The following is a 12,172-nucleotide window of genomic DNA, read 5'->3' on the forward strand; positions in this document are numbered from 1 at the left end:
TATTGGTGTGTCAGCACTTCCTATTGTAAAAAATCCCTAGCAACCAGAGGGAGAGGGTTGGTGTTACATACACAGTGCAACATCAACTCGAAATATTCCCGTCTTCCTGCAGACTTATTGTGTTAGCACAGATCACTGTACAACAGCCTGCTCAACAACATTCAAGAAGCTCAACACCATCTAGGACAGAAAGGCTTGATCGGTGCTCCTGCCACTGGACTCAATATCCACCCGCTCCATCACTGGGGCAGTGTGGCCACAGTCTGTACTATCTACAGGATGCACTGCTGCAATTCACCAAGCTTACTTCCCCCGAGACCTCTGCCATTGAGCAGAAGAGCAGCAATGTCCTGGCAACAGCATCACCTCCAAGCTTCATCACATGCCACACGGATATTATCACTGGTCAGTATCCTGGAATTCCCTACCTCACACACTGTGGGAGTACCATCACTGCAAGGACTGCAGCAGTTTCAAGGTGGCCCACCATCACTGGCGATGGGCAATGAATGTGGCCCTGCCAGCGGCTCCCACATCCCAAGAGTCAAATTAGGGATGACTGCACTTGCCTATCTTGCAGTCAAATCAAACCTCTTGTATATGGAGCTGGAGGACTTGTACTGAAAGACTTCAGAAGAATGCAGTGCTCTTACCTGGTCACCTTGCTTCGCCACAACCATTCCAGCTTTAACCTGTTGAAGACTCACTCTACCATCCAGCAGTAAGGGATCCTAGGAAACCGAGAGAGGAGAAAAAAAGCAGAGATAAGGATAATCCATTTCTGCTCTGACAATTTGCTTAACCTTATCTTCCTGCTGTTCCAATTTCAAGATCTCCTCTGACGCTCTGTGAAAAGGACATGTGATTAAAACCACTCAAACGCATGTTACTGGCTGTACTCATGGCTTCTAAATGCCACATTTGGCCCATAATCCAACTTAACTTTCATTAATTTTACCTCAAGGGAAGGCAAAGGAGTTCTGGGCTATGCAACTCACGGCAAATATTTAAAAGCAGTTTATATTTCAGCTTGGGAAAAAAAAAATCAATTTTTTCTTAAAAGACAAAGCATAGTCAGTGTAGGATCAGACTCAATTAAATACAGTCAGCCTTGATGGAGGAGTAACCCCAACATGCAAATGCATAATGGCGGTGACCAGCATGGCGCTAACTTGACTCAGGGCTGGAGACATCCACACGGGGAGGAGTGAGCAAGCAGGCAGCGATATATTAAACAGCGAGTAGGATAGTAACAGACTGCAGGGGGACATAGACAGACTGGTGAAACGGGCAGACAGATGGCAGATGAAATTTAATGCAGAGAAGTGTGAAGAGATTCATTTTGGTAGAAAGAATGAGCAGAGGCAATATGAACTAAATGGTACAATATTAAAGAGGGTGCCGGAACAGAGCGACCTGGGGGTGTGCGTACACAAGCCTTTGAAGCTGGCAGGACAAGTTGAGAAAGCTGTTTAAAAAGCACACGGGATCCTTGGCTTTATAAAGAGGGGCAGAGTGCAAAAGCAAGGATGTTAATGCTAAACCTTTATAAACCACTGGTCAGGCCCCAGCTGGAGTACTGTGGCCAATTCTGGGCTCCCCACTTCAGGAAGGCCTTGGAGAGGGTGCAAAGGAGATTTATTGGAATGGTACCAGGGATGAAAGACTTCAGTTATGTGGAGAGACTAGAGAAACTGGGGTTGTTCTCCTTAGAGCAGAGAAGGTTAAGGAGAGATTTGATAGAGGCGTTCAAAATCATGAAGGAGAAACTGTTTCCAGTGGCAGAAGGGTTGGTAACCAGAGGACACAGGTTTAAGATAACTGGCAAAAGAACCAGAGGCGACATGAGGGAAAAAAATTCCGCAACGAATTGTTATGATCTGGAACGCACTGTCCGAAAGGGCGGTGGAAGCTGATTCAACAGTAACTTTCAAAAGGGAATTGGATAAATACTTGAGGGGGAAAAGTTTGCAGGGCTATGGGGAAAGAACAGGGGAATGGGACTAATTAGATAGCGCTTTCAAAGAGCTAGCACAGGCATGATGGGCCAAATGGCCTCCTCCTAATCTATATCATTCTATGATTCTATGATTCAAAATCTGCAACTAACCAGCAAAGTTAGGTAGCAGCAGTAACTGATCACACAATAAATGGGACTGCACCAGGCAGCAAGTGGATTGAAGGGCTCAGTGCTTGTTCGCTAGGCTACGAGACTTCAGGTTCCAAGTATACTACAGGTATTCAACCATTATTAATCACTCACAAAACTACCTATCCAGTTAATGCACAGTTCGGCAGTGATTTTCAAATGACCAATTAGCCAAAGGAATTAAATTTCACCCAACACCAAGGGTCTTCAATACAAAGCACTTTGTTTTCCGTTTTTCATTCAAGTGTTCCAAGAATTATATTCAGTATTGTTTTACAAAAGCTAAATTACAGATGAAAATCTTACAGGAGAATGAATGTCACATTTTCGGAGTGACGGTTCAGCATTAAAAAACTCAGTCAAAGCATTTCACTTACCTTAAAGGTAGAATTTAGAAAAAACAAATACTTAACACAAAATTTACTGAAGGTGAGGCTTATTTTAAGCATTTTTTCTCTCTCCAAAAATCCCAAAATGGTAGGTGGGAGATTGAAACCCCATTTTCCACACTCCCTTGCTGCTGAGTCTGCCCAGTTCGTAATGTGGGGCGGATTCAACAATTGCGCTTCGGTAAAGCGCCTCGGGGTGTTTTACTATGTCAAAGGCGCTATATAAATGCGAGTAGCTGTTGTTATCACTGTAGCAGTGCACACGGAAGATCTGTAAATGCAGAGTTTGCTCCTAAATTGCAAGAGTGACTGCGCAGTTGGAGCAGACACATTGGCGAAGTCAGTGGGACATTCTGTACAGATCAATACTGAAGGTGCATCGCTGGCCTGTGTGGGCCTGCAGTCAGACCCAAAATAGTAAACACAACAACAGCTTGCAGCTATATAAGCCTTGGACAAAAGATAGAAGGCACCTGGGTAGATTTAATTTATGGTATACAACTGAAAAAATATAGTAAAGATTGTATGTGTTTTCCAATGCTTCCATCAATTTGGGTCCATTCTGAGTCGTTACTGGTTGTTTTTGCAGTTCAACCCGGGATCCAACTGGGTAACACGAGTTAAAATGTCCTCCCTTACTACAGGAAACTCTTTTTTATCCGGCACCGACGGGACCGGCGTGGTGCCGGTTGTTCAAAAAGTCCGGATTACAGAGAGGTATACTTACCAAGGTACGAGAACCCCGTACACGGCACTTGTGCAGGAGTCCCGGTTACACGGCCACAGATCCAGGAGTCCCTGTTGCACAGCCACAGGTGCAGGAACCCCGGTTACACGGCCACTAATATATAGTAAAACTTACCTGAACCTACTCCTGAATTTTGCCGGTTAAGAGAGGTTTCCGGATATTTAGGTGCCGGTTAAAAGAGCGTTTCCTGTAAAATACATTGAAGGTCAGGGCCGAACTGTCTGAGGGACCAGGCTAGGCTGATTGATCTGGAAATGAGTCAGGAGATGGGGGCTTGTATATGGTGAAGGTATTAACAGGTTCTCAGAAACCAAACAACCTGCTCATCAGCATTCTATGAAATAGTTCATACAATGTGCTTTTAATCTTGGATGATTGACAGCTCTGATTTAAGAGGTCTTTAAACACTGGAGAATTTTCCCATAGTCTTTAGCTCTGAAAAAAAAATCTAAACTCCAAGGAGACTGGAAATTTGCATCATCCACACACGACATTATATTGTATTGTAAAGGTCTACGAAAGATGGCTTCATCCAAAAGTTCTATCACTCATCCAACTGTATAATAAACACAATCCAACAAGGGTTATTAAATTTATTAACTTCTTGTGAGCTGATTTTTTTTTTTAAACTACTGCACAGGTTCAGTATCTTGCTCTGCCTCTACATATAATTAATCTATAAATAAATCAGACCAAGTAATTTTAGCCTGTATGCGTTGGTCTGTCAATGTGGTATTTTCTACCTTTTGGGAGACAGCAGTTAGAGAGCAACTGTTAATTCTGGGCACACTATCCCATACATGGCATGCATAAGGGTGTGGAATCATAAGAGACTCAGGCTGCTTATTGCTGACTTTTTGCTGTGAACAAAAGGCAAGACAAGTGTTGGGGAAAAGCCCAAGCTGTAACACTCATGACAGACTAATTCAGCTCCCATGTACTAACTGGGCCCAGTAAAACCTACAAACCAATTCTCCAATATCACAAGCAAAAAAATCATTTTTTTTTAATAAAAAGTGGGAATTTTTGTTGTTGAAAGTTACTCATAATTCTTTGCCATGGTGAGTGTCCCCTCTCAACTGTTAACAACCTCCATTAGGGAGGTCAAGGTCAGACAGTTATTGCACTCAGCAGAACATGCTGGTGCTTGAAGCAGCCTCTGATGGCTGCGTGGATTGAAAGAGGGAGAAAATGACCATTAATCGGAAACCTGACACCACAGCTCTGGTCACGAAGCAGACATTAGAAAATATTCGATGCAATTCATTGTCACGGAGCTTTGTGTCTACACAAATGATCCCAAGCTCGCCATCCAAAACAAGTACTGCACTGTAACACAGTACGAGTTTGAAACATTAACAAAAGTTTACTTAACGAAGAAGAACGTGGAAGTTAGTGTCCAAGAAATTATAAGGATTCTGAGTTTTAAACTGGCCAGGGGATTCATTTGATCTCCTTCCACTTTCTTACACCCTCCAAACCAAGAACACCTTCTGGTAGAGTCTAGCATTTTGGACTTCACCTCTACAGGATTTTAAATTTATGTTTGGATATTGTCATAATCACAGAATCACAGAAACCCCACAGTGCAGATAGAGGCCATTTCGGCCCATCGAGCCTGCACCGAAATCATCAGATTCAGTTTATAAAGGTTAACTCCTAAAGCCAGCAGGCATGGAATCAAATTGTTTCCATAGTAATTTGAAATGGCAATTAGTAAGCAACGTGGATTATTGTGTATAGTCTTAAGCATTTCAAGCCATTGTGGTGAAAAGGCTTTTTTACAACACGTTAACAGCCAAAGAAGGCTTTCATTCAATGCAGGGAGCTTAGCTAAACAGACATTCAATGATTCAGGCTCCCAAATCATAGGGGGGGCACTTTAATCAAGAGTGGTAACTTTAACACCTTGGTCAGCCAATGCCCCAAACACACAGATATGGGAGGGAGTCCAAGGAACCGCCTGTGTGCGTGTATGTGGGGCTCCATCTCTCTCTCGGCAACACATTCGAAGGGTAGTGCTTTTGTATTAGTGAGAAACCTTGCTGCTTGTAATCAAAATACAGAGCCAGTCAGTTTGGGATTAACTAGCTTGAAAGTTGGTTTTCACTCAAAGTGTCAAAGTTTCTGGTTTTGTCAGTGATAGGAAATCGATGGATCTCACTGTGAAAGCAGTATTTTGTTCAGGTGTGCAGGTTATGTAAAATAAACCAGTTTGCTAGTTTACACTCGCGCCTCAATCTTGCTAGATTGCTTTTCAGTCCACCTTCCATAAAGACAGCAGAATGTGTGAAGGAATGAGCCATATAACCTATTTAGAAAAATACACCATCTTATGAAAGAATTCTAGCCTTATTGGAAGGACAAGTTGTTGACCTTGAATAAATAACCTTATTGAAACAGAAGGTGCAGGGCTCCGAGAGGCTGAATTTTGGGAACAAAAACAATGGTCCACCCTGGATAAGGTGTTTTAATTTAAACTTCGTAAAGATGGCACATAAGATAAGGAACATCTGCCCTGGTAAAGATGACATAAAATAAGGGATACCTGCCCTTCACACCGTTTTATATGGTGAACCCAGAACACCTGGAGATAAGACAAGATTCTGGAATATTACAAGCTGATGTAGCGTAAAGAATTGCAGAGGTCAGCAGAAAGATGAATAGGGATAATTAACTTGCATCAGCAGAAACTTTAAAGGAAATACAACTGAAAAAGGGTATAAATATTGAAGTCTCAAATAAGATAGCAGACTCGCTTTAATTGGGCAAGGCGATTCTCGACTACAGAGGTGGCTCTGTGGTCTTCCACGCTTTGTACCTCGGGGATCAAAGGTATTTGATATTGATGGATATCCTGTAAAGAAAACGTTAAGAACTGCAATACTGTAGCGAAGTTAAGATTTAAAAGTAAGATTCTCTGTTAATAATAAGATTGTATTTTTTCTCTTTTTAGAACAGTTAACGTTGCGATTGACTGATTCACCAACTGTAAATTGCATGTCGGTTCTTTTAATAAATCTCTATATTTTTAGAATTGTCTCACATAAGTCTTCTGTATCAATAACTCGCAAACTCAATCTCTGTACACTCTTTGGTGGAGAGGTACATGTCTGAGGGAAGTTTTCCAGACCCTCATAATATCCAGGACGTTACAGTCTAGCTAAACATATTAAAAGCACTAACTGGAGGACGGTAACATTCTAGGGTTGTTTCCTTCCTTTAGAGAGAGATAGCCTGGACCTTTAAACCCAGTTAAGTGTCTTTAGGATTCCGCTACCTCAAACTTTAGTTGAAAGTGAACGTGCGAGAAATACGCCTGATCCGGGATAGCCCCAAAGGGGCTAGGACTAGTAAAAATCCCTTCAAATGCACGTGGTGGCACAAGTGAGATTACAATAGCCAATACGTGCAACAAGGGTTCCATTTTACAATCCCCAGGTCACAGCATCATTTAACTAGATATTGGGCAGGAAAAGGTCCACTCCAGGTCGTAGGGGATGCAAGGTCTGCTTGCAGGAGCAACAGAGAACCGGAGAGATTATCTAGCGGAAAACCAAAAATTAACATGCAGAGCGACCTAAGGAAACAGACAGCTCTTCCAACACTGACTTGACGATGGGTTTGAGCCAATGGAAGAACATCCATCCCTTAATATACAGGAAACTTTGTGCTATCCGGCACCGACGGGACAGAGCTGTTGCCGTTCCCTCAAAACTGCCGGACACACCAGCGTTAATGTTGAAGCATACGGAGCTTTTCAGCTCCGTATCTGGCAACAAACACTGTTGCTTAGCAACAGCTTCTAAACAGTCGGCCCGTACCTTGGAAGCGTCTCTGTCGCTTAGCAACAACTTCAGAGAGACTTTGCAGAGCCTGACTGTTGGAAAAAAAAGCCACGAGAAGAAAAAAAACCTAACAAAACGGCTCCTGATTTTTGCCGGTGGCTCGAGCTTGCCGGACATTTAGCCTCCGGATAACACACAGTTTCCTGTACAATGCTTTTCTATTATCACATCCCAATTGAGCCAAACTAGAGGGCGGTTTTGAAAAGTGGGAATTGGATTGAGAGTTTGCCCTAGCTCTCAGAAGCAAGATCAGTCTGGTAGAAATTCCAACAGGTCCCAGGTGTGAGAAGAGCATACTCCTATGGATCTCTAATCCTGACTAATGCTGTTAGAAAGTTTTAATTGGGCACAGCAATTAATCATGAACCAGATTTGGCACAGACCTAAATCAAAATAAAATAATCATTTTGAATTATAGCGAGAGAGAAATGATAATTACCAAATCCACACCTGAAGTAGACACCACCAGATTCAGGCAGTTTTGAGAAGCGCAATTCATCAAGCCTGCGGGAACATAGAGTCGTGGCTTACTGTATCCAATGTACGTCAGTGCCCTTTACTGCCCTACACTGATCACCGTCCCATTCACAGACCATCAGCGCTCACAGATACCAGCAATGTATTTGCTGATATTCTGAATCTGAAGTGGGCCGCTTCATCCAAGTTGCAGAGAACCACATGCATAACAATGTCACTTGACAATCAGTGTGTAATTACCAGAAATCATTCGACAGGCAGATGAATTATTTATATCAGATCCCTCTCTTTTCCTAGGTGCTTAACCATCCTATTTTTAAGCAGAACAGTTCTGTAGATCTGTGTTGATATAATGCCACACTACACAAGAATATCGAGCATTCCATGCAACATTACTGATCAATATAAACAGTTGCAAGCCTTTCGCCAACCTCAAACTAAGCCAGAACAGATCGCACATCACTAAATTCCTCTACACAAGAGGTTGAAAATTGAGCATAAATGAAACGGTCACCATAACAAGAAAATATAAAAGTCTAAAATTGAAGATATTCAGCACAATTGCTACAACTTATACCCCCAACTCCTGCAAGCAGGCCTAGCATGCCCTACAGCTCAATCAGTAATCTTTTCTACCCTTCAGTTAATCTGGAATATATTTTTGACCCACCCCCTCCCCTCAGCTTGATCAGAACTACATTCTACGGCCAACTTAATTAATAATACTTCGACCCACCAGTCTATCAGTAATATCTCCTGTACAACGCCCCGAGTGCAGTTGTACTTTCTATTCCCCAAACATAATCAGTAATGTCTTCTGAACTCATGTCAATTTGTAATACTTTCTATTTCCCCCAGCCCGATCAGTAACTGTTTTGTGTCCACCTAGCTTAATCAGTAATTGCCTTTTATTCTCCCCAGCTCAATCACTAGTACTTTCTACATCTCCAGCTCAATTAGTAGTACCGTCTACATCTCCAGCGCCATGGTAGTAATTTCTACATCTCCAGCTCCTATAGTAGTATCTTCTACATCTGCAGCACAATCGGTAGTACCTCCTGCATCTCCAGCTCCATCAGTAGTACCTCCTGCATCTCCAGCTCCATCAGTAGGACCTCTACGCCTCCAGCTGCATCAGTAGTACCTTCTATATCTCCAACTCCATCAGTAGGACCGTCAACATCTCCAGTTCCATCAGTAGTATCTTCTACATCTCCAGCTGCATCAGTAATGCCTTCTACATCTTTAGCTCCATCAATAAGATCTTCAGCATTTTTACTGTGGCCAGGGGTGGAGAGTGCAGCTATTTCTAGCAGGATATAGTTATCTGGGAAAGAGGCCGATTGAGGCATACACAAGATATGGTGCTGAGGGGAGAGGAGAGCACTGCAGAGGTGCCAACGTCAAAGGCACAGCAGTTCAGTCTTGCTGGCATGCACTTGCCCAGAAAAATTAAAAGTGGACAAGGTTTTCTTTTCCAGGCAAGGCCTAGAAACAAGAGGACGTACCATACACCTCATCCCATTAATGTGGCATCTTATTTTAATCTAAGTTTTCCACTGACCTAAATAATCTGGTGAAAGGCGCTTAATGTTTTTACACCTCTGGAAATGTTCTCTAAAATATTATAATCAATCTGCCCCCCATCAGAAGTGCTTGAAAGCAGCAGCTCACCATTGAAAAGCATTCCCAATTGTTTGAACACAAGTTAGATCACTCGAACATGATCATTTACTGGAGGCTAATTGCATCTCAGCTTTCTGAAGGAACTTGTAATTATTCTTTTCCGACCAGTAATCACCAGAAATTTAAACTGCGATACACACCTGGAAAGTATTTGTACAACATAACTACGCCTATTGATGAAAGTTACTGTTAGTCACTGTTACAATCCAGGCTTTCTCCCAACTCTTAGCCCGCATCCAAAGCAAAAAAGACAGTTTTCGTAAGGAGATTCGAGATGCGACAACCCAGCGGAGTAGAGGCAGTCTGAACTTATCTGGAGTGAGTGCGTGGTTACTAAATTACATACATATTGACCTGTTGGCCTTAAGGTACGGATAACTGTTTTAACTGGTGGTTATTATTGCAAGTACTGACTGGCTAGTTTGACGGAAAAGTTAGCTATTAACTTAGTTTAATTATTGGGGGTCCCGAATAAAAATAAAAAGTAAAGAAAAATACAAAGTTCGATTTAAATAAATTCTACGCTTACCACCTTTTTTAAGCAACATAACCAACCCAAAACAGGTGGCTTTGAAGTTGTAACAACTGCAACATGCATTTATATAGCACCTTCAACATAGTAAAAAGTCCCAAGGTGCTTTGCAGGAGCACTGAGACAAAAAGAAAACTGGCACCGAGCCAAAGGAGCCATTAGGACAGGTGGCCAAACGCTTGGTCAAAGAGGTAGGTTTTAAGGAGGATCTTAAAGGAGGAGAGAGAGGTAGCGAGGCTGAGAGGTTTAGGGAGGGAATTCCAGAGCTTAGGGCCTAGGCAGCTGAAGGCACAGCCACCGATGGTGGGGTGAAGGAAGTCGGTGATGCACAAGAGGCCAGAATTGGAGGAGCGCAGAGTTCTCGGAAGGTTACAGGGCTGGAGGAGGTTACAGAGATAGGGAGGGGGCGAAGCCATAGAGGGATTTGAAGATGGAAATGACGATTTTAAAATCGAGGAACTCAGGGGCCGGGAGCCAATGTAAGTCAGCGAGCAGAGATGATGGGTGAATGGGACTGGGTGCGAGTTAGGATATGGGCAGCAGAGTTTTGAATGAGCTTAAGTTTATTTTGGGGGGGGGGGGGGGGTGGGGGAAATGGGGGAGAGATGCGAGGCCGACCAGGAGAGCATAGCAATTGCCGAGTCTGGAGGTAACAAAAGCACGGATGAATGTTTCAGCAGCAGATGGGCTGAGGCAGGGGCGGAGATGGAGACGGGCGATATTACAGAGGTGAAAGTAGGCAGTCTTGGAGATGGAGAGGATATGCGGTTGGAAGCTCAGCTCAAGGTCAAATAGGTCGAAAACAGTGTTGTTCAGCCTGAGACAGTAAAGTCATTATCCCTGGTTCAGGTCCAGGGAAGAAGCACTTAATGAATCGTAAACATGTCGTGACCACTCATATTTGTGTGGGTCCCTTTGTTAAAAGGCTGTAAGGTGGGGGGTTGAAAAGTGGAGCTGACAGAGGCTGGAGATCAATGCTTCGGTACTGACTTGTTGGGGATGATTGACACAAAAAGCGACAAGCCCCTCTGACACATGGATCACTCCGAGGCACAGCTTTTCTTTGCCTTTGGTGGACGACACTGTCTTTTTCAGTCTCTGTTAATCAGAAGACGACTTTTATCGCCTATGTTCTTCTTCTGTAAGAAATTTTACACAACAGGTGTAAGAGGTATCCTGATCAGTACAGGGTACCTTTAAGAAGAGAGTGCCGGGTTAGAAGCTAGTTTGAGGCTACACCAGGCCACTACAGGCAGAGCTAAGAGTGTCACTTAATTGGGAGTAGTCTGAAATCGAGAACAGTGAGAGGGAACCAGCTCAGATATCGTCACTCGATGTAAGGTGGGTTCAGTTGGTACTGAAGATCCAAGTGAAACAGGTAATCCCACCACGAAGGGGTTCATCAACTCAACATTCCAGGAGTTAACGCCCGTGTCCGAGGGAAGGAAGGAGATTGACCCATGCACACCGCTTGCGAGGATGAGGTTGTGTAAGCTCTGAACATTGTTAATCAAACAAGCAGACTTGAGCTATTTACTAGGCTGGCTATTCAAAGCTGTTAGCATGTCACTTATCTAAGGTATTACTCAAAGTAATCGCAATAATTTATAACCTCAGACTCTGGTCACTGCTATAATTAATACTCAGCATTCATTAGCGCTGATGAGCCGTGATACATTTAATTGCCTGTAGTAAAAGTAACAACCTTTGCTACTCGTTTTAATAAGTAACTCTGTCCATAAATGATTTGCTACTCAATGACTGGGTAACTCTGATTATACTTATGTATGTCTATTAAGTGTTCGTGTACTCAACTTTAACTTCAAGCTGTGATGTGTAATCAGTAAATAGTGTTTGCTGCATGACTTGTGATCTGGCTTCTTGCTTGATGATTTGGCAGGAGTTAACTCACTCAGCAGCTAGAGGGTGACATAACTGAGGGTTAGTAAATTTAATTAATTTTGATCCACGCTGGTTAGTGCAAGATGGTTCCGTGAGCCGAGTCAGACATCATTCATCCCGCTGGAAGGTAAAACCCCAGATGGGCAGCACGGTGGCATAGTGGTTAGCACTGTTGCCTCACAGCGCCAGGGACCCGGGTTCGAATCCGGCCTCGGGTGACTGTGTGTGGAGTTTGCACATTCTCCCCGTGTTTGCGTGGGTTTCCTCCGGGTGCTCCGGTTTCCTCCCACAGTCCAAGGATGTGCGGGTTAGGATGATTGGCTATGATAAATTGACCCTTAGTGTTAGGGGGGGGATTAAATACGTGGGGTTACGGGGATAGGGTGGGATGTGTGTTGGTGTAGGGGTTACGGGGATCGGGTGGGATGTGTGTCGGTGCAG

The 12,172-nt window shown here is 43.4% G+C and overlaps 1 protein-coding gene across 1 annotated transcript in view; it reads right to left on the reverse strand.

Annotated features, from left to right (window-relative positions):
• The window catches only part of pnpla7b (patatin-like phospholipase domain containing 7b), a 320,770-nt gene that overhangs the window by 192,203 nt on the left and 116,395 nt on the right, over window positions 1–12,172 (reverse strand). The window contains exon 16 of the mRNA XM_085965146.1: window positions 654–731. Within this exon, the coding sequence (XP_085821272.1) occupies window positions 654–731 (78 nt within the window). The remainder of the gene's footprint in view (window positions 1–653; window positions 732–12,172) is intronic.

This window comes from Somniosus microcephalus, chromosome 23 (assembly GCF_052327205.1).
Source record: "Somniosus microcephalus isolate GS21.2 chromosome 23, FLI_Smic_1.0, whole genome shotgun sequence".
Lineage (NCBI taxonomy): Eukaryota > Metazoa > Chordata > Chondrichthyes > Squaliformes > Somniosidae > Somniosus > Somniosus microcephalus.